At 39.5% G+C, this 21386-nt stretch overlaps 1 protein-coding gene across 1 annotated transcript; it reads left to right on the top strand.

Moving 5' to 3' along the window:
- The first annotated feature begins 1311 nt into the window (after positions 1 to 1311).
- On the top strand, positions 1312 to 21386 carry CHP1 (calcineurin like EF-hand protein 1). Its single transcript, XM_071427371.1, has 7 exons — positions 1312 to 1571; positions 7770 to 7842; positions 14847 to 14927; positions 16120 to 16247; positions 17138 to 17199; positions 18144 to 18266; positions 19567 to 21386. The coding sequence occupies exons 1-7, from the start codon at positions 1505 to 1507 to the stop codon at positions 19618 to 19620; spliced, it is 588 nt and encodes a 195-aa protein (XP_071283472.1). The 5' UTR covers positions 1312 to 1504; the 3' UTR covers positions 19621 to 21386.

Here is a 21386-nt window from a genome sequence, read left to right as displayed (position 1 = left end):
TAACCTCTCAGCACAGTCCATAAGGGAAAGTCTTGCACATGTACAGCAACATATCAAATGAACTTGCCTTCAGGATGTAAACAGGGGGCACTCTTATCTCAACTGAATACTTTGGAGGAGTTACTTTCATTAGCAGTCTCATTGGACATTAACCACTGTTATTTAACCAGTAAGCTTTAATTCAATACAGTCCCAAGACCTTCCCAAAGTGAGGCTGTTATTATTATTATTTCACTTATAGATAATTGGGGAACAAAAGCCGTTTGATTTATACACCATTCTAATTCCTACTGATTTTAGGAGAAAAAATGAAACCAAGTAATTCAGATGTGACCCAAAAAGGATTTAAAATGCTGAACTATTGGTGGGCACGACCCCCCTGCCCCAAAATGCAGTAAGCAAACCTCACCATTGACTATTCCATGACCAAAAATTATCCTTAATCCTGGAGCGCTTCTGCCAATTTCCAAGTTCTTCACTGACATGAAGGAGGGAAAAAAATACAGACATACATCAGGTTCCACTGTTTGAGGTGGAAGCTTATCATTACTACTGACCTGCTGGAAAGCAGCTCTGCAGAGAAAGACCTGGGGGTCCTGGTGGGCAACAAGCCATGAGCCAGCAGTGCCTTCCCTTGTGGCCAAGAAGGCCAATGGTGTCCTGTGCTCTAGTTCTTGGTTCCTCAGTACAAGAGAGATGTGGAGCTCCTGGAGCAACCAGTGGAGTGCAATAAGGATGAATGGTCAGCTGGAGGATAGGCTGAGGGAGTGGGCCTGTTTGGCCTCGAGAACAGATGACTGAGTGTGGACTTCTTCAATGTCTATCAGTATCTGAAGGAAGGTGTCAGAGGATGGAGCCAGGCTCTCTCTTCAGTGGTGCTAAGCAACAGGACAAGAGGCAATGGGCAGAAATAGATGCACAGAAGTTCCACCTGAACATGAAGAAAAACTATTGTGTGGGTGACCATGCACTGGATCAGGTGCCCAGAGAGGTTGTGGAGCCTCCCTCACAAGAGATACTCAAGAATCATCTGGATGGGATCCTGTGCCAAGTGCTGCTTTAGCAGGGAGCTTGGACCAGTTGACCCATTGCAATCCCTTCCAACCTCCCCCGTTCTGTGATTCTGCGATTTGCAAAACAAAGCAAGACGGCAGGACCGGGAGCCACTATCAACTCGGGAAAGAAAGAACAACGCAGTTACTCTAGCCGGCTGCTCTCTCGCTGCGCACAAGAGCTTCCCACACGCCTGCGCGCGGGGTTCGGGGGTGGCTGCCGGGCGTGTGAGGGGCGGGCGGCGGCGGGCGGGGCCGGGCCGGGCCGGGCCGGGCGGAGGCGGCGGGCGGGGCCGCGGCAGTCGGTGCGCGCTCGCCTTCCGCCTCAGTGCAGGGGGCGGCCGCGGTCGGGCCTGTGCCGGGGCGGCTGTGGCACCGCCGTCGCCGCTCTTCGGCTGCGTAACTCTTCCCCCGGCCCCTCCCTTCCCTTCCCCTCGGGCCCAGCGGCGGCGATGGGGTCCCGGGCGTCCACTCTGCTGCGGGACGAGGAGATCGAGGAGATCAAGAAGGAGACGGGCTGTGAGTGCGGGGGCCTGAGTGGGGCGGGGCGGGCAGTACGCGGGCTCGGCGGCCGGAGCGGGGCCGCTCGCAGTCCCTGGGGCCGGACAGGCCCTGCCCGGCGCGGCCGCGGCGTTCGCGTCGGGGCAGTGCCCGGTCCCAGCCAGCGCAGCCCCCGGGGCCGGGCATGTGTGGCAGGCCCGCGGAAACCTGGGAAGCGCCTCTCGGTTCCCCCCCACCGCTGCCGGTAGCAGCAGCGAGATCCCAGCGGGATAGAAGGGAAGCAGTGCTCTTGGTGTGTGCAGTATTGTATTCGGTCAGAGATAACTCCTTGGGTTTTGAAGAGTTGTATGTATCGATGCCTGATGCTGGAGTGTCTCTCAGTTTTTAACCCAGAGAAACTGTCGTTGGATAGTAATTTTTTCCCCCAAGTGTTATTTGTTTTATCGGTTAATGCTAAAGTTGCCGTAAGGGTATTCAGAATGAATGCTGAGTGGTATTTAAACCCTAAAGGAAGTAATGTAACTCACGAGACATAAGTGTTATTAACTAAAAAGAAGTGAAATTCCTGTACTAGTCAGCAACGGGGTGAGCATTATTTAAGCTGGACTCTAATATTTAGATACTTTACCCTACAGTATTTGATCGAGTTATACTGCACAAACATAAAGTACCTTAGAGAAGGTGAAACTCCAGTGTTGTTAATTTGCCTGATAGAATGACTGCCTGAGAGTTCCAGCAAATGATAAGAAATTATTTAGTTCCACTAAATGATAATAAATGCAGGATGCCTTCCTAACTATCTGGGGAGCAGAGGTCATAACATCATAGGTATCACTTTGCTGTTTGTTTCTCCAGGAATGTTCTCAGGTTAACATGCTGTGCCCAGCTTTTCCAATTTTTCTTCTGAATATACATTCTGATCTGTTCTTGCTACTTGAAAATGCTTTCTTTGGTTTTCTTTCCAATATAAATGAGACCATATATTCTTCTTAAGTGTTAGTTTATTTGTGTCAGGAAAATCCGTGTCTACAGGAAAGGAGTAGAAGATTAAGAGAGCACTGGAGCTAGTGTAGTGGCAGGCTGAGTGAGTTAACATAGTTTCCATGATCTTTTTTCCATCTGTCATGAAAACCTTCTACAGGAAAGCTGTGATAAACAAGTAGAAATGTCAAAGTCTGTTTATCCAGCAATAACTTTCTATGGCTTTTTTCTTTTTAATCACAAAGATCATGGAGTAAAGGTAGCCTCCTGTCATTTATAAAGATGCTTCAAAATCCAAACCCCAAATCTGGAATATTTTTCCAGAAGGTTTTACATTTTTCCTCATGCTGCTACTTGATTTATTGTCTGTGGTGTTTTATTCCTTAAAGTTTACTTACATGATAGTTAAATAAATACCATTTAGATGGCTATATAGGCATTGTAAGCAATAAATCCACTTGACTCTAGTTAGCCTCTAAATGCTCTTCTTGTATCATCAGAGGGTGATCAAAGTTATGACTGGTGGGTTTCAGCTTTGTGACCTGATGTCCATTCATTTCCCCATGTTTTTATCTAGTAAATTTTATAATTAATACCACTTTGTTAACCAACCATTGCTAATCTCTGACTCATGCTTGCTTGTAAGTCATCACAGTGTGTCTCATTGACGTTATCAATCATTTTCTTCTTCTCCCCAGTCTGTAACTGCAGTTTAGGAATGTGATTTATCTCTGCTTTTTATATTTCTCTAGGTAGATGGAAAATTCCACCAAGATGTTAGCACTGTTATACACTTCATACAGGTGAAAATATTTATACAAGGTGGGGAAAAAACCCAAACAAACACTACTTAACTGGATCGAAGTTCACAGGCAGAATGCTAAGGTAGTGTTACTGAATAGACTGCTGTGGTCTGTTGGAAACTTGATGCTGATGGTACTTTAGCTACTGAAGAGTTTGAGAAAGGGACTTTGTAGACATGAAAAAATCTGGCAGCATTACAAGTCCATCTTGAACTGGTGGTCTGATAAGTGCTCCCAAAGATTCCTTTTTGGCCTCTTTACTGTGAAATGTGTTTTCTACAGTTTGTTTGGGGTAGGTGTGTAGTACTGAGTAGAACCAACTTAACCAATTTGATTGAGTTCAGCTGTGGAATTATATAACTTCTGCTCAATTTCATGTAGCACAAAACTGAATAGCTAATGATACTGACATGAGTGAGAAACTGTATGTTAATGTTCTTCAGCAGAACAGATAAAGAACATGTCTTTTAGGACACTAGAGGCATAGTCTTTCAAAAGCTAAGGAATGACACAATCTCTTGAATGAAATTTGCTTGAATTAAAATTCTTCTCTTTTTTGTGGTAGTGAAAAGCACTTTGTAGGGTAAGTTCAGAGACATGTGCAAAGGTAATGCATGAGGTTCTCAGCAGCAGGTGCGAAGCCTGAAGTTGACAGTCCTAAATCTCACATGGTGTTGTCTGGAAAGTGTTTGCTTTGCATTTAAACATTTTGAGATTTGAGCAGGAAAACACCTTGAAGTCATCCTGATTGCTTTGATATTTCATTAACAACTATAAAAAAAAAAAAACAAAACAAAACAAAAAAACAGATGAGAGACCCAAGATGTTGCTTGTCTGCATGCTGTTGCAAGCTTTTGGAAAGCTGTTGGAATGTAACAGTATTCAAACTATTTGGTTCACACCCTTTGTTTCCATGCTTTGAAGCACTCTGCCTAAGGATTAATAATAAATTAATGCTCATACCTTAATTTAGGAGGAAAAAATGTTTGCATGGTAGCAGATAATAGATTTTTCTGATGGATAGTTATATATTTTTCCAAGTATATATATATTTTTATATGAGTTTATGCTACTGTTGTAGACAAGAATATGTAATTGCTAAAAGCTTTACAGTGATTTAACATAAGTAAAATAGAGAGCAACTCCTGATTTAGAGGTCTTGACCCTAAATTTTTAGGAGGATCTTAGTGGAGTAGCAGTATAAAATGGTGTTTCAGCTAATTTTAAGCCTTAACCGTAGCTTTTGAGTCATAACTTTACAAGCAGTCATAAATTGCAGATCTTAACTCTCCTAGGTATTCAGGAGAATCTTTACTTTGCTTACAAATGCACTGAAAAATGTCCAGTGACACAGCTTTTGTGAGGGATGAGAGCCAAAAGGAAATTACGACAGAAGACAGTGGTGAACCTGAATCATCCTCCTTTTGCACAGAGCTGTGATATGCTTTTTGTCTAGAGTGACGTTAATGAAAATATCACTTCTCCTGTCAACAGCTATGGACTATTTCTCACATACTAGCTGGTACAGCGATGTTCCAAAAATGGAGATGCTGACATCAGTTTGGGAATGGTAGCTGAGTAGAATTCTCATCACCTTCTTTGTTTTCAGGGAGGAGTGGGAGTATGGGACTTCTAATAGATCTATCTCTAGCCTTCTTTTTTTCACCATCAGTTGTTGTTATGGTATCTAAAACATTAAATCAGAAATGCAGAAGGTTGAAGTCTTTAGAGTACTGGTACTTGTTTTCTCTGTGTGTGTTGCTTAACTTGGAAGTGAGCAAGCTGCCCAGTCTTATCGTAGAGAAGTTGCCTGAGGTGAAACTGAACAAATTGCCCAATCCTATGCAAAGAATGCAAGTCGCTGAGGAGACAAAAAGGCGGGGGGGGGGGGGGGGGGGGGGAATGTGTTTGAAAACCCAGTTGCTGGCAGGTCGTGCTAAAGTAGAGAACTGTTGAACCTAAACAAATAAATAGCCTCGAGAAAGAAAAAACAAACCTGAAAAGAAACCTGCCTCACTTGTCACAGATCAAACAGCTAGTGTGCAACTTCTTCCCAAATAAGTTTGAGCAAGTAAGAGAAGCATTGTGCATGTCCTGGTGAAGGCTTTTTAAACTATTTAATCTGAGAATTACAGTAAGTCCTAGTTTAACATTGTAGACAATCACATCTTTACTGAATACACATTAACAGTCAATCAATCTTATTTAATGTATTTATTAAATTTATCAGAAGATACTGAAAAGCCAAGATCTACTGTAGGGCCTTGTGGTTTAACCTCAGCTGGCAACTTAAGTACCACACAGATGCTTCCTTAGTCCCTGTCAGGGTCAGGGTAGAAGTTCGGGGAGAGGGGAGGTAAAACCCATGGGTTGAGATAAAAAGTTTAATAATTGAAATAAAGTAAAATATAATAATAAATTTTAAAATGTCAATAATAACAATGCTAATACTAATTGTAATGAATGAGAAATAACACCCAAGGAAGACAAATGAAGCACAGTACAAGTACTGTACATAGTACAGTACTGTTCACCTCCTGTCGACCAATGCCCAGCCTGTCCCCAGACTGCAATTGGCCCCTCCTGGCCAATTCCCTCCAGAATTGTATACACCGGACATGATGTTCTGTGAAGATCAGAAGATCCCTTTGGCCAGTTCAGATCAGCTGTTCTGGCTGTGCTCCCTCTCAGCTTTTTGTGCACCTCCTCACTGGCAGAGCCTGGGAAGCTGAGAAGCCCTTGGCTTAGGGTAAGCTCTACCTAGCAACAGCCAGAACAACAGTGTGTTGTCATCGTTACTCTCCTATGAAATCCAGAAACCACAGCACTGTACCAGTTACTAAGAAGAAAATGAACTCCCAGCTGAAACCAGGACAAGTGTTCTTTCAGTGTTAAAGGAATTGCTATTCTATAGAGGTTTATCCCACTCACATCACAGACTAAAGATCTAGTTGTCTAATACCTTAGGTTGTCTAGTACCTTGGTAATGTTGACACAGTTATGCTGAACTTAATATTGCCTTTGTAATTTATGTTTCAAAGTGCAGATTTAAAGTCTGCAATAACTTTCTGCTTGCTTTATAGCTCAACTCCTTCTCAAATTTCTTTAGAAATAGGCTTTTTAATTTTTAATTCCATGTCCTAGAACCTGGAAATTAATTTTCTGAGCAATTGGCTCCCAGGTTGGGTGCAAAGGGTTTCAGTGAATGGGGTAACATCAGGCTGGTGACCAGTCACTAGTAGGGTTCTGCAGGGCTCCATTTCAGGGCCGGTTGTTCTCCTCAACATCTTTGATGTTAAGGAGATGTTCTCCTTAATGTCTTTGTAAACAACTTGGATGCAGGACTGGAAGGCATACTAAGTTTGCCAGTGTCACTAAATTGGGAGGAGCTGTTGACTCCCTCGAAGGCAGAGAGATCTTAACAGAGGGCTGGGCACCAAAGTGTTGCTGGTTGAATGCATGATCTAAAAAATACTATTAAAGATTTAATAGTAAATAAAAACAATAAATCTATCTTTGGCTCCAAGTTCTGGAACAAAACGTTCCTCATCTCTGCTCTCTGGTGAACAGTCATAGGACCAGAAGGAAAAGCATGAAGCTGTGACAGGGAAAGTTTAGGCTGGATATTAGGACAAAGTTCTTCACCCAGAGAGTGAATGGGTACTGGAACAGGCTTCCCAGGGAAGGGGTCACAGCACCAGCCTGACAGAGTTCCTTAAATGTTTGGACAGTGTTCTCAGGCACATGAGGATGGTGCTGTGCAGGGTCAGGAGCTGAAGAAAAATGATCCTTCTGGGTCTCTTCCAAGTCAGGTTATTCTCTTATTCTGTGAACCCCAAAATGTTCAGATTTCAGCAGTCCTGTAAAGGAAGAAAAGTAAAGTAAAAATTAAAGCCTTTCTGACCACTTGCCAGATGCAGAGAAACTGAGCTCACTTTCTGTCTTTAGGTGGAAAACAGACAATGGGAGTAGAGATAAGCAAAAGTTAAGGAAAGATTCTATAGCAGGGGTCTTTAGTGTCATGAGTGATATAGAGGTTATCAGTGTAGGCTTTGTTCAGATTATTTCTAGCTGTAAAGGAATTAAAGGAAATAAAGTGGAACTGTGAATCAAGTTTTTTTTTTTTTAATTGACGTTTACTGAGTCAGATAACCAAAAATTGTTAAATTGTTAAAGATAAAAAATAGAAATGGGTAGAAGACCGAGTTAGACAGATTTTTGAAGAATGAGCTAATTTGTGGATTCTTGACTATTAAGCTGTGATTTATAGCTCATAAAGTCCCTAAATGCTCCTTGTCATGTGCTTTCAATGTAACTGGTTCTACGTGAACTCTTTTTTTGAATACAGCTTCTGGCAACATCGAAGTTCAGAGGTCTTCTCCTATGAGGAATCATTGACATGCTAATTTGTCATCTTTCTTTTTTTCTTCAGTCTCCCACAGTCAAATCACCCGCCTCTACAGTCGCTTCACCAGCCTGGACAAAGGAGAAAATGGCACTCTTAGGTGGGTAATTCAATCCGCTGTACTTGCATTGGCACATCTGTATTGGTGGCTTGCTGTTGCAGGATGTCTGCCTGTTTTTCTCATTAGTAAATCACTGAGGCTATTGTAACAAGTTTTTTCATAGCTACTGTCTACATGAAAGGTTTAATTGTTGAGCTGAGGTGCTCTAAGTACCAACTGTCTTTACTGTTGTGTTGAAGGTTTGTAGTAGTTAATAGGAGAAAGTTCAGATTTGGTATTCAGAGTCTTATAAAAATGTTCAGAATTGTGAAACAACACTTTTAGATTGTTATTTCTTACCTTTCTTTATATGTTGCTTCTACTATTTAATACAAGAATGGTTCTGCTGTGTCATCTTTATCCTGGCTTTCATAAGAAAAAAGATCTATACTTACTTGTCTCTGATATCCAGTGTCTTAAAACAACACTTGGATCTGCAATCCATTTACTATATTTAATTTTGCACCTCTTGTTGAACACCCATATCTATTAGTATGCTTAAAAATAAAAAAAGAGCTGGAACCAAGTCATTGTGACTAAACAAACATTCTGTTATTTAAAGTGGTAGTGCAGAACATTCTAAGATCTTTAGTGTTTGTTTCCTATCTACAATTCGAAAGCTACAGAAGTAAACTGGTTTCTAACAGCTTAGTCAATTAAATAAAGATGACTCTTTAACTTTATCTGCAAAATATTTTTAATTTTGATGGACTAGTCTGCTAGAAAAAGATCTGCTAGAAAAGTCTGCTAGAAAATACTATTCCCAACCAAAAGGTAAACTCTGGTGAGATGATGGCCTGTTAAAATATATCCCTGCCTGCTGTCATTCCCTGCCTTTCCCGCTCTCATGAATTTTGTTTCCCATTCACCGTATAGCCACAGTGGCACAGGAAAGCTGGAGAAGAATACAGGAGAGAGTAGGAAGGAGAAAGGGACATTGTTGTAGCATAACATGAGATCTGGCTCTTACAGAGTTAATTTCTTTCATAGCAGCTCTATCCCAGTCAAATTCAGTGATTCAGGCATCACCTGAGGTTTTGTATGTGATCTTGTAAAATATGACTGCAGGATGCACTATAAACCCAGAAAAGCTATAGGCCTACCTTTAAACCAACCTAACTGTAATGCTGGAATCACCTCTTAAAAGATCAAAGTGGCAAGTTGTAAGATACAAGGTCTTTGGCAGTACTTTGGGCTTACTGCAGTTTCCTTTCCTGAAGGAAATGCGCAGTTCCTTCTGATGCCACGAATTGCTGACTTCTCAGCATTTATGTAATTGGATGTGGAATTGTATGGTAAACAGGACTACAGAGTGATTATTTTGGGTTAAAAATACTCTCCTTCCCTTTTTGCCTTTTGTGTAGGTTTTGAGGCTGATTGACTCCAGTGATTTGGACTGTGGCTGTACTGTAAATATCTAGACTTGCATAGCTGAAGGGATGACTAAATGGATTGTGCACGTAAAAAATTGGCTTGAGATACGATATGCAGGAACTTCCAAAAGCCCGCTCTGACACTTAAACCAATGCATTTAAATTGTAGCATTGGCAATTCTGATGCAGAGATCAACTGATGAGATTGTGGATAAGGTTAATACTCCTTATGTTTAAAATTATTTTGAAAAGAACATTAACAGCCTTTTCAAACTTTATATGTGAATTTAATATTCATTGATGAATAAAGGTGATGGCTACTGAATTAGTCGAGCACAATTTGAACCTAGGACGTGCTCTTCCTCGTCTCTTGCATGTTCTCCAACACTAAATTCACTTACTGAATCCGTAAGGTTTGTATAAATGTCAAAGTGATTGTACTCAGTTTATGTAAGAGGAGTAATTGATTAAATATGCTATGAATGTCTGTTGCACAATGCTTAGTTTCATGGTATTATGCATCAGGAGGAGGCAGACTTCCATTGTTGATAATCATGTAGTACTTAGGAAAGGAAGTGGAGGTTGGTTGGGAAATCCTAGCAACCGTGCATATTACGATCCCTTGACTTGCAGTCTTGCCCCCTAAGCACAGCCCACTCTCAAACATGTCTGACTTAAGAGTGGCATTCAATTTTTTAAACTTGTTCTGGTACTCTCAAAATGTGGTTTTGTAAGTTTAAGTAATAGATAACTACTTCCTGAAAAATAGATTCAGGAGAGAGCAAGAACTACAGCTTGGAAGGTCATAGATGTTGGTTTCTGAGATACGGATCAAAGAGAACTTGATGCTTTAAGACAAGTAAGAAGAAGTTATCACTTGCTTACTACCACCAAACAGTTTAGAGGGTATGTCTTCCGTTTGTTTCCTGTGAGCAAGATTTATTGTTTCCGTAAGGATGACTTGCACCTTTGATTTACAAATCAAACATGACAAAATCACTCATGTGACCATGATTAGGAAAAGAAATGTCAGTCAGTTCTTTATGGCATGAAATAAATCTTTAAATGTGTACCACATTTCTGAAGAAGGGCAAAGTAAAGAGCACTTTGTACAGAAAATCTGATAGATGATGATTAATCCTGGTAGTTCTGGAACTATAATCAAAAGCAGAAATCTTTCATAGCCAGATATTTCTATCCAGTGTACTTATGTGCAATTTCAAGGTACTTTGTTTTTAAAGAGTTACAGAAATGAAATATTAGAGATGGTTATTGATAAAGACAAAGCTTGGTCTTCAAAAAGTTTTTGGTTTTTGCTTCCTTTTTTCCCTTCTCACATATTTATTCTCTAAGTGACTACAGCCATTTTTACCTGTAAAGATAAAAATATCAGGTTTACCTTCACCTTTCTTTAAAAGTGTAGAAAAATTTTGTAATTTTCCTTAGCTTCACTTTTTCTAAACAAAATGAGTTTTCTAAACAAAACCATGTTGGAAAAGACAAGACAAAACTGTTCTTGAAAATTCTTTTGTCATCTTTGATTTAAATATTGTGACATGCAGAGTTGTCAAAACAAAAGATTGATACCCTTGGTTGTCCATAGCTACATCTAAATTGTGAAATCTGTATATACTTGTTGTGAATATACTTGTTCAGTTTACATCCTAACTATAGCTCAGGAGGAAAAGAGTGCATGTTTCCTTACTTACATGCTGATTTCCAATATGGGGAAATAGTATAGCATGAACAGGGCAAGTATGTGATTGCTTAGTGAGTCTTCCTGTTGGGCTGGTACTGCAGCGTACACCACACAAGAATACCTTTGTTCCAAAGCTTATCAACTGTAAGTAGCTCTAGACAGACATATAGAGAGCTGTAAAAGGAGGTACTTATGTACACTGCAATCTTTGCCTGTAACTTTTGTATGGAACCTCCCACTTAACAGTAGCTTCTGGGGCACTGGGGAAAAGACAGGTTAAGCACTTGAGAAGTGGTTTTTACTGTACAGTAATTGATATAGCCTGGTAAGCATAGAAGGAGGAAGGATCTGAAAGCTGGTAGCTACAGAGAATAGACACACTGAGCTGTTTATACATGTCTTGTGTTTATGAAAGCTGTTCACACATGTCTTCTGGAGAACTTCAGAAAGCCTCTGATCCTGAGAGAAGGGTAACATGAGCCAGCCAGGCCATCTGTCAGTCTTTGTCAGCTGACTGAACCATCTGGGTCTGGAAAGATGTCAGGCTTGGTCTTATTAGTTAAAACAGATACTTCAAGATTGCAAAACATAAAAGCTAGCTCTGTGAATGTGGAATTCTTTACTTTTGCTCAAGCAAATGCAAAGCATTTTTAGCTTTATCTAAAATAGAAAAGACAGGAAGGATATGGGTTTGGATTGGAAAAGACAGGGTACAAGAATAGTCTATACTTGCATCTTCAACCACACTTTATGCATGCTGCCTTTTTTCTTCCCTTCCTTATTGCTCATCTAATTATCACCTTTTTACATACTCCTTGGCCTTACATTTATTAACCAATTAGTGCTGTGATAGTTAAGCAACTTTTAACATTTGCATAGAGCATGCGTAAGGATGGAGTTAGATGAGATGGATGACACAATCCTGAAGGGCGGGCATATTGGTATTCTTTCCCCATAACTTCTCCAGGCTGCCAGCACCTCATTGTCAGCTGTGGTGCTCTTAGACTTTTTTGAAGTTTTTGAACTGCCTCAAGTTGTGAATTCAACAGAAAGCTAATTGGAGAGGGGGAAGGTAGGGAGTTTTTTATAGGGGATACGTTAGACCATCAAAAAGGTTAGATGAATGCAAAGCTGATGCTAGCAAAGGGAATGGAGCAATGGAACCTCTTCAGCAGTAAGCTCTTAAAAATTTTTGACTAATTTGCATAATACGCCTTACTGCTTTTAGTTATTTCCCTTCTTCGAGTCATTTCTTGTTACCTGTATAGTCTGGGCATCTTTTCTTTCCTCTACCACTTCTGATGCTCATATATATGGGAGTTTTTTCCTTTCCATTATTTTACTTTCCCTCAGCTCTAGATACCCCTCCTCATCCCTGTCACCCTGAACAAATAGAACAGCATTTTGCTAACATCTAGAAGTAACAGGAGAATGAACAACCAGAAACAGAAGGAAAAAAAGGGTCTTGTAGGCTTTTTGCAGTCTTTAGAATCAGGCAGAACTACCTTTACAGCAGGGATCTGCTCTGTGTCTTGGAGGGAATACTCATGCTTAGGAACGCTTGTCTTGCTTAGACTCTAGAAATTCTTAGCTGCAAATGACATCTAATTGTGAATACACTGGCGCATGTATTAAATGGTTGGCCTACATAATGTCCACATGCAATTAAAGGTGGCTTTGCCTGTTGCATTTAAGGAAAGATTTCATAAGAGCCAGGTTCATGTAAGGATACCTTAGAGGAGCCTTGTTGCCCATGAACACAGAAGAAGTAGAGGATATTAAATTTCATGTAAGTGCCAGCTTCAGCCAGGTGAAGTTGGTCCCTAATGACTGCAGGAAAGCTTAGCTTTATAAAGTGAGAATAACTTGCCTCACATTCATTTGCTTTTATGGCTGTTGCAGCTATTTCAGTTATAACACTCACTCAGTAATGTGCTCTTAATAAGCAAAAGTGCTCTACTGCAACCCTGATAATGACAGGACAAATAGATTTGAAACCAGGGAATTATTTGTGGTTAATTGTTAATCTCCTCTTAGAAAACAGAATCACTGGAGGCTGAATACTAAAAAGTCATTATATGCAAGTAAAAGTTTCTGAAGGATTAGGATTTTGGTCTACATGGAAGAGAGAGCAGCTGCTGCTTTTAGGTTATAAAGTTAGCATTGACATTGAAGTTCTGCTGTTAAAATACTGTTATTAGGACATGGGCTTTCCACAACACTGCATCTCCTGCTTAAATCATTAATGCATACTTTGCCCTTCGGCAATAGCTTAAAATGCTGCAGTCCTGAAGGGCCTGGTAACAAGTTGATCATGCTAAACAGATGTTAACTTTGCCTATTAAAAATAACACGGGACCTGGTCAGAGAAGTTTGCTGGGATAACTTAAAAATATGGTCAGGTCACTCTGTTAGAAGTTCAGACAGTTTAACCAGATGCACTGTAATAAGGATTCTTAACAGTGCTGTGGTGGTGACTGGGTGCAAAAAGTGCTTTAGAATACATTTAAAACTAGAACATTTTGCTTCTCTGCCTTTCCCAAGCTAGACTGGTGGTAAAGTCAGCCAATTTCTTTTTTACCCTTTAATATCACAGCAATATAAAAGGCTTTTATATTTAAATTATCTCAAAATTTCGTTGTGTTTACTTTACTAAGCCAAGTTTTTGGTTTAATGATGCCATGAGTCAGACCTTGTTGCCAGTTTAGCTAGTGAGCATAGTTTTGAAAATTCAGTAATCAAGTTTGAGACTTTGACCCCAATTTCAAAATCAGCAAGACTGCATTTGACTTGAAGGGAACTGCCAATATTTCTGGAGATTGGGCAGGAAACGTCAAGTTACACATCCAGACAGAACAGGGTGGGAATTTCTTACAGTTTAACCCCCTTGCTGTTTGCAGTTTAAAATCTAGATGATTATGAAGTGCATCTTGAACTAACTGATAAGTTGCTGTTTTCTGTTGTAAGGAAAAACGAACCAAGCAAACCTGCTCACTAAGATACATTTGGTGTGTTTGCCTTGGTCACACTAAGATTACCCACTCTGCTGTCACTGACAGTCTGTCAGGTTGAAAGAAAAGAGAAAATCTTAGTGCAATTCTAATAGGAGAATGAAGCCTGTGTTCATGTCATACTGTTCTAAAATGTGTATGCAGTACAGCTCACGATGTCTTTCAGATCAGAAGAATAATAGTGTAAGCATAGCTGTGTTTATATTGTGCTGTGTACAAATAATCATGACCAGAAAATAGAATGGCTGGCAAGAGCATTGAGTACTTGCCTGTACTGGTGAAATTATATCTGGTGTACAGGTACCTGTAAAAGTGTAACATTGCTAGTTTAAAAGAGGAATACTGCTTGGTTGAAGCGAAAATAATCTGAAATTTGGTATTTATAATAAGATAAAGATTTCTTGCATAAACAAACAAAAAAAATCTATCAAAACAGGCTAATGGCCTACAGTATGCTTAAAGAAGTATGGTATTCTTTCAGAATCTGAAATAAGGCAGTCTAGAAAAGTCATGACAGCTCATATGATTAAGTACCAAAATAAGTATTTAAAAACTCCAATGAATATTTTCATTGAGCCGGAATTTCTTTCAAAACAACTTCAGAAGCTTTCCTTTTCTAATATTGCAAACTAGTTGGCATCATTACAGTGAAGTTTCTAGCACAAATGATGTTAGTGTCTGAGAAATGTTGTTAACGTGATAAATGAGCACTGCTAGTTTGTAATGCAATACAGGTTTGGCATTGTCTTTTATTTTGCCATTAGTCATAAAGAAAACATGATTTAAAAAGTTGCATTTTCAAAATCACCAAATGTCTTGCTGCAGAAATAGGATTCCACTGATGTTTTACTGTAAATTCTTTTTAAGCAACTTCTCTGACTTCAACTTTATGCTGACTGGTTGTGTTTTTGCTTTCCTTAGCCGTGAAGATTTCCAGCGGATTCCAGAGCTTGCCATCAATCCACTCGGAGACAGAATTATCAATGCCTTCTTTCCAGAAGGGTGAGTTTCAACAAACTGAATTTATGAGCAGGCCCAAAATTTGTGGTTTGTCAGAAGTTTTCATAGAAGTGAAATGCTGATAGTTAAAGCACAGAATTTTGATTGACTAATACCTGAATACTTCAAACTTGCCATGAAGTGTATGTGGGTACATAATTTCCTCAGCATATTTTAATTCTCTTAATGAGAAATACTTTACAACTTTACAAGACTTTTTTGGACTTTATTTATTGACAAACTCAGGCTCCTGTCACAGTTTTCCACTCTTCTTCTTAAACTACTGAACACTTAGGAAGAAATTCCTGGCTGTGTATAGAATTTGGTTCTTAAAGCAAACTTGTATCAACACTATTCTGTGCAAAGCAGCATTACAATTAACTAATTTGGTCTTACTGTATCTGATATAGTAACTGTACCATTGTTATTACATTGTCTTTTGGTTGGTTGATTTTAGGTTTTTATTACATTTAGACATAGATTTTGACACTTGTAACACAAATCCAAAGAGATGGTCAAATTTTCAATATTGTCTCTCTTCATTATGCCTCTGGATTGTCCTATGGAATCTCTTGAACACAGTTGCTATTACTGATTGATGAAGGTTGGATTGTCTGATCAAGTCATAATAACAGCTAAAACGAGGCAGGGTTTACTGAACAGAAACAAGGCATCCTGGGAAGTACTTACATGGCTGGTCCCCACAGAAACTAGAGAACTCTTTGTCAGAGAGCACTGAGCAATGACAGCGCCACAGGCAGGGGCCAAGAGTGACAGCAAAGTTGGAAGGGGCGCTGTACTTGCTGAAGAAGGGCACACACCTGAACACAAAAGCAGAGCAGGCCCAGTGACTGCAGTCAGGTCGGCCAGTCTGACAGTGCTGAAACTGTATCAAGTCAATCCAGATCAGCAAGATAGCTCAGGCACGGTTAAGGGTGAGGGCTTCAGCTTAAATAGATTTTGCAGGTCAGGGAAGGAGAGCCCTCAGTAAGATTTCTCACAGCTTCTGTTTTTTTACACTTCATACTTTGTAACAGCACAATCCCAGCGTGCAACAGCATAGGCAGCCAAACCCTGGGGAGGTGAGAATAAGAGTTCACATGGTCTAGGTGCTTTGGATATTAATAGTCTTCCTCACTGAAATGAAGAGCTTGTATAAGGTATGCCAAAACTGACCTGCTGAATTCTTACACAGAGAGGACCAGGTGAATTTCCGTGGATTCATGAGGACATTAGCCCACTTCCGACCCATAGAAGATAATGAAAAGAGCAAAGACCAGAATGGACCAGAACCACTGAACAGCAGAAGTAACAAGCTCCACTGTAAGAAATATGAACCTTCCTATAGAATCAATTATTTTTCCATCTTCTTTTTGGTTGGGTTGGGTTTTTTTTCCCCCCCTTAGGATTGGAGGGAAGTGGCTTGAGATTTCCCGCACAGTTATTTCCTGTGGAATGATCTCTTCTAATGCCTAATCTTTTGAAAAGCTTACTTGGAACCTTATCTGTTCAGAATGTCAACAATTGAGCCATTGTTTTATTAGAATTTGGTGGAATTAGTTGACTCTTGAGTAATATACATACTTTGCAAGATGTCTCATAACAGAAGTGTTTTCAAAATGGTTTGTATCAAAATTATTTCAGATTTAGAAGCCTCATCCCATACATGAATAAGTGTTTATGCTTATTTTTCCAGTACTTCCATATAATTCTGCTTTTTTTCCCCACCTTCAGCTGAGTACTTTCCCAAGTATTGGATATCTGCCTACAGTTTATGAGCAGAATGCTCTTTCTTGCTAATCAAAGTTGGCAACAGTCCTCACACTTAAAATTTGTCATATCTCATCCAGAATATAGTCAAAAAGAAGGAATGATCATGTAAAAACGGTTGGCTCTGAAATTAAAGGTCTGAATGTATCCTAGTGATAATTATTCTTCCATGACTTGAGGTTTTTAGGAAATATCCTGCAAGCAGAGTGCTTGTGAACAAAAAAATTTCCATTATTGGCAGTAATGCTATTCCTGTGTGTGCTAACAATACTTTATGGAACTGAGGATGAGTTTTATGGTGAATTAAAATTCTAAGCTAATTCTCTTAAAATAATTTACAAGTACTTAGTTTTGTTGGTTTTCTTGCAGATACATCTATTATTATGAATATAAATGACATCACTTGAATTTAACTGTTTCTTCTCTTTCTTTCTTCTCTGTAGTTGCCTTTCGATTATATGATCTAGATAAAGATGACAAAATTTCCAGGGATGAGCTTCTCCAGGTAAATAGTACAGGGCTGCTTTGAATGACTCAATCATGATGATCTCTGTCACTTCATACCCACTTAGAAGAGGGGAGTTGCAACGGTTTTCTCAAAAGAGCTGCTGGAGTAATGTGGTGGCTTTGCTTACCTCTGCCTTAAAGCTTTAAATATAGTATGGGAATTTATTCTTATTTGGTAGGCTAGGCAGATACTTTGCTAGTGGCACCTAAACACTCAACAAATATACTAAGCTCCTTAAAAACTACCTTCTGTAACTTTCAAAGGTGCTTCTGAAAGGATTTCAAAAGGACAGTCACTGAGGTGGATTAGGTTGTTTGTCTGATCCTCTGTGCATCCTCTGTACACAATAAAACTTCTTGAAATTGCAGCAAAGGTAATCAAAGTTCATCAGTTCTGCATATGTATGAAACTAGGCTTGTGCTAGGAGTAATTACATGCTACTAATCCTGGGAAGTACACATGGCAATTTGTGGTTCCTGATGTAAGAAAAGGATTGCTTTTGACTGGAACTGCCCTCTTCTATCTGCTCAGAAAATGCTTTACTGAACGTGGAGGGTAACGTTCAGGCACTGGACCATGTGCCTTCAAGATTCCTGTAGGCAAACATCTCAAACAGCAGATACTCAATCAAATGCTGGTATGTTTTCTGGGGGAAAAAGTAGAAGCATTGGACAAAATTACTCATTCCTAGTTCCAAAAATTTTCTCTTGCTTCTGCCTTTTCCTGCTGCCTAGTGAAAAAGCGGGATTCTTTGTCAGTGGTGGCTGCAAAAGATACCTGTATTTCCTGAAAGACTTAATGTACAAAGGACAACGGAAGTCTGGCTAGAAATTAATTCAGTGAAAAATCTTGTGTGGTGTTATTTTGACAGTACACATAAAAAGAAAACACTAAGAATGCTTCTGTTCCTATGTCACTGATGGTTATTTTGTATGCTACAGGTATTACGGATGATGGTTGGTGTAAATATTTCTGATGAACAGCTGGGCAGCATTGCTGACAGGACAATCCAGGAAGCTGATCAAGATGGAGATAGTGCCATCTCCTTTGCAGAATTTGTAAAGGTTTGTAAACTATGTTTTTAATGACTAAGTGAAGCTGCTCAGTAATGAGCAAGTCGTTCAGACAAATGCAAATGGGAACAGAGAGGAAGTCATTGAAATAGTTGTGCCTGCATTTGGGCAAAGCCGCCTGCTAGCTTTTTAATCCCTTTATTAGTCATGTTTTGGTTTTTTAATACTGTCAGGGTGCTAATAATTAGTCCACATATTTCTTTATACTCTTAATTAAAGCTACAGCCCTGAATATACTGAAGAACTTTCACTTTTTGTTTTGCAGCTTCTTTCTACGCAAGTAACCTGACTATCACAGTTAGAACAGGTTAATTCTTCTGCTGTAATAGCACTGATCAGCTTTCACGGGTAGATTTCATCTGCTAGCAACACAACTAATACTGGTATTCAAGGTCCTAGCTCTGGTACTTTGAATTACATGTTGTGATAGTCTGAAATAGGTAATAGTAGGGAGCCATTTTAGATAGTCAGTGGAGAAAGTTATCCTGTAGCAGAGCAATTTCACCTATCTAAGGGGATACTATTGACAAGAGGAACTAGGCTTGGAGATAACAAAAAGGCAACAGAAACAAGTTGCAACATGGGAAATTGTGGTTTGCTCCAAGGAAAACATTTTACGAGGAGGATGGTCGTAGCTTCTGAAAGATGTAGAAATTTCTTCCTTGGAGATACTTAAAGCTTAACCAGGACAAAGCCCTGAGCAACCTGATTCAGTAGGCCCTGCTTTAAGTAGGAATTGAGGGATTGGACTGAAAGACTTCCAGAGGTCTCATCAAACATAAATTACTTTCATCTTGGAGCACTGAAGTCTGCTGCCTGAAATAGCCTGCAGCAGAGTAATGTCTTCATGCCTCAGTGTTAATAGCAATTTAGTGAATGAATTTGCCACCCCAGTTTTACAATGATCTACATTAGTGGTGCTCTGGTCTTGATTTTGCTCTTCAATGATTGCTCAAATCCCTTTCTTTACTCCATTCTCCCTTGTGTTTCCTGGCTGGACATTATGCTACACAGTCTAGTTTTGGAAATCCAGGCCTTTCTGTGCTGTTGGCAGACTGAAACCACATGAGTTACATTTTGATTGGCCTTCTTGTGGCTTTGATGGCTAAGTTCCTTCCCTTGGATGGACCTTAGCCCACAATGAGAAACAGCAGTCTCCATCTAGATGAAGGACTGGCATGCTGAATTGAAGACATCCCACGTTCCTGCACATTCCCTCACTACTAGAATAAGAAACCTTGTAGAAGAGATGTACAGTAACTTAAGTAGCTGTTTCTCAATTTTATTGCAGGTTTTGGAGAAGGTGGATGTAGAGCAGAAAATGAGCATTCGATTCCTTCACTGATGGATGGAGAGCCTATTCCTTTCTACTCCAACTATGTAATGAATAGAACTTCATTTTCTCCTTAGCACCATACCCCAGAGCATTGCTACTGGTGCATATACAGTACATCTCCAACCCCTCCCTGATTTGTTCTACCAATGTGAACATTCCCTGTGCAACAGGAACGAAGGGAAATGGCTACCATGCAACTTGGAAAAGGAGCTTTTTTTAATGCTGTCCATCCTGGGTTTTTTGCCCTTTTTCTTGTCTCCTTCTGCACTACCGTTTTAGTAAAAATGTCTCTCCTTAAACACTACTGTTTAATCTACAAACTGATTCTTCTGAGCTCTGAATCTGAGAATAGAAAAACAGGAACATGCCACAGAAGTGCCCTCTGAAACATTTCAGAGACAAGCATCTACTCAAATACTAGGTGCATTGATAATTCACTTTTGCCACATTACAGCTGCCTTTTTTTAAAAAGTATTTTTTCCCCTTTCCCATTTGGCTCTTTACATGCAGACTTGTTTCTTCAGTGCTTCTAAGTCTGCCTTTTACTTGAGAACTTCTCAATTTCTATGGCTGCATTGTACAACTAGCACAAATGCATGATGATAGCCAAGAGTACTTTAAAGTACTGTGAATAGATTTTGTTCTTTGTGGAATGAATTCTCGGGGACAATAGTAGAATCTATGGTGGTAGATTTTCTGGGACAGGTTGTGGTATTCTCAAAAGGAATAGGAAATCTGCACTATGTCACTTGAACTGTTCTAGCAGCAGAGGCAGAAACTTGTTTCTTTCCTTTGCATAGCTTGCAGGCTTGACAGCTGGTGGACCATGAAGTGTCCTCTCCAGATTGTTTTCGTCTAAGATCCCTCCCCTCATCAGGGTGGTTTTGCTTCTGAAAGTGTAAATTTGTTTACCAGTGTACAAAATGCAAGAAAACCAGTTGTGCTAAAATCTGGATTTGTAGTTCTGTAACTGCCCCTGGTAACAGTGTCGTGAAACACGAAATTGTGAAACTTTATTTTATAGGGTTTTTTCCCCAATTATAGTGGCCTGCATAATGAGTAATTATTTATATTTTCCATTATGAAAGTCCTAGTCTGTTATTTTTGTGTTGAGGGTGGTAGCTGTATTTAAGAAAGCTCTGGTATAAGAATACAATTTGGGAAAGATCATATTATCCCAAATATTTCAGAATGTATTTCTATACAAATCTCTTTGCAAGTGTAAGATGATTAACACTATTAATGTAATGATGATAAATTAAAGAGATCGGAATCCTTGAAGGTTCAATAGTAACAATTTTCTGTGGCTAGATTGACAAATGATCTCGTGTAGTTCAGCTGGAGCATTCCACAATCTGGGAGATACTTCCAATAAAACCAAAAAATCCTGGGAGCTTGTTTGTTGAAGAATCGGTGTTATAACTGCTTCTCTGTCATGTGTTAACGTTTCTATAAATACTTACCGGTCTCAAAACTACTGTTAAATGTGCATTTCCTTTTTTCTCAGTTCCTTCAATCATCACTTTCGTTGAAAAATAACATGCAAGTCTCTGAAGGATTTTTGATTTGTTATAAATAAAGAAATTCAAAAGTAAAATGTTGCACTTCATAGTTTTGCAGAGTGCAGCACAGTTCCAGAAAGAAATGTAAATTAAAAAGCTCTATTCTGTATGAGAAAGAAACATTATACTTTTATAACTGCCTCATGTAAAATAGGAATGTAACAGTACTAATGAAAAGTAAAAATTGCTTGTAGCTTTGTGATTTGCTTAGAA

The sequence above is a fragment of the Agelaius tricolor genome, unplaced genomic scaffold, assembly GCF_023055355.1.
Source record: "Agelaius tricolor isolate 1412-34295 unplaced genomic scaffold, bAgeTri1.0.p SCAF_5, whole genome shotgun sequence".
In the NCBI taxonomy this organism is placed as follows: Eukaryota; Metazoa; Chordata; class Aves; order Passeriformes; family Icteridae; genus Agelaius; species Agelaius tricolor.
The sequence above is the reverse complement of the archived record's forward strand: the minus strand, read 5'-3'. Positions and strand labels throughout refer to the sequence as shown.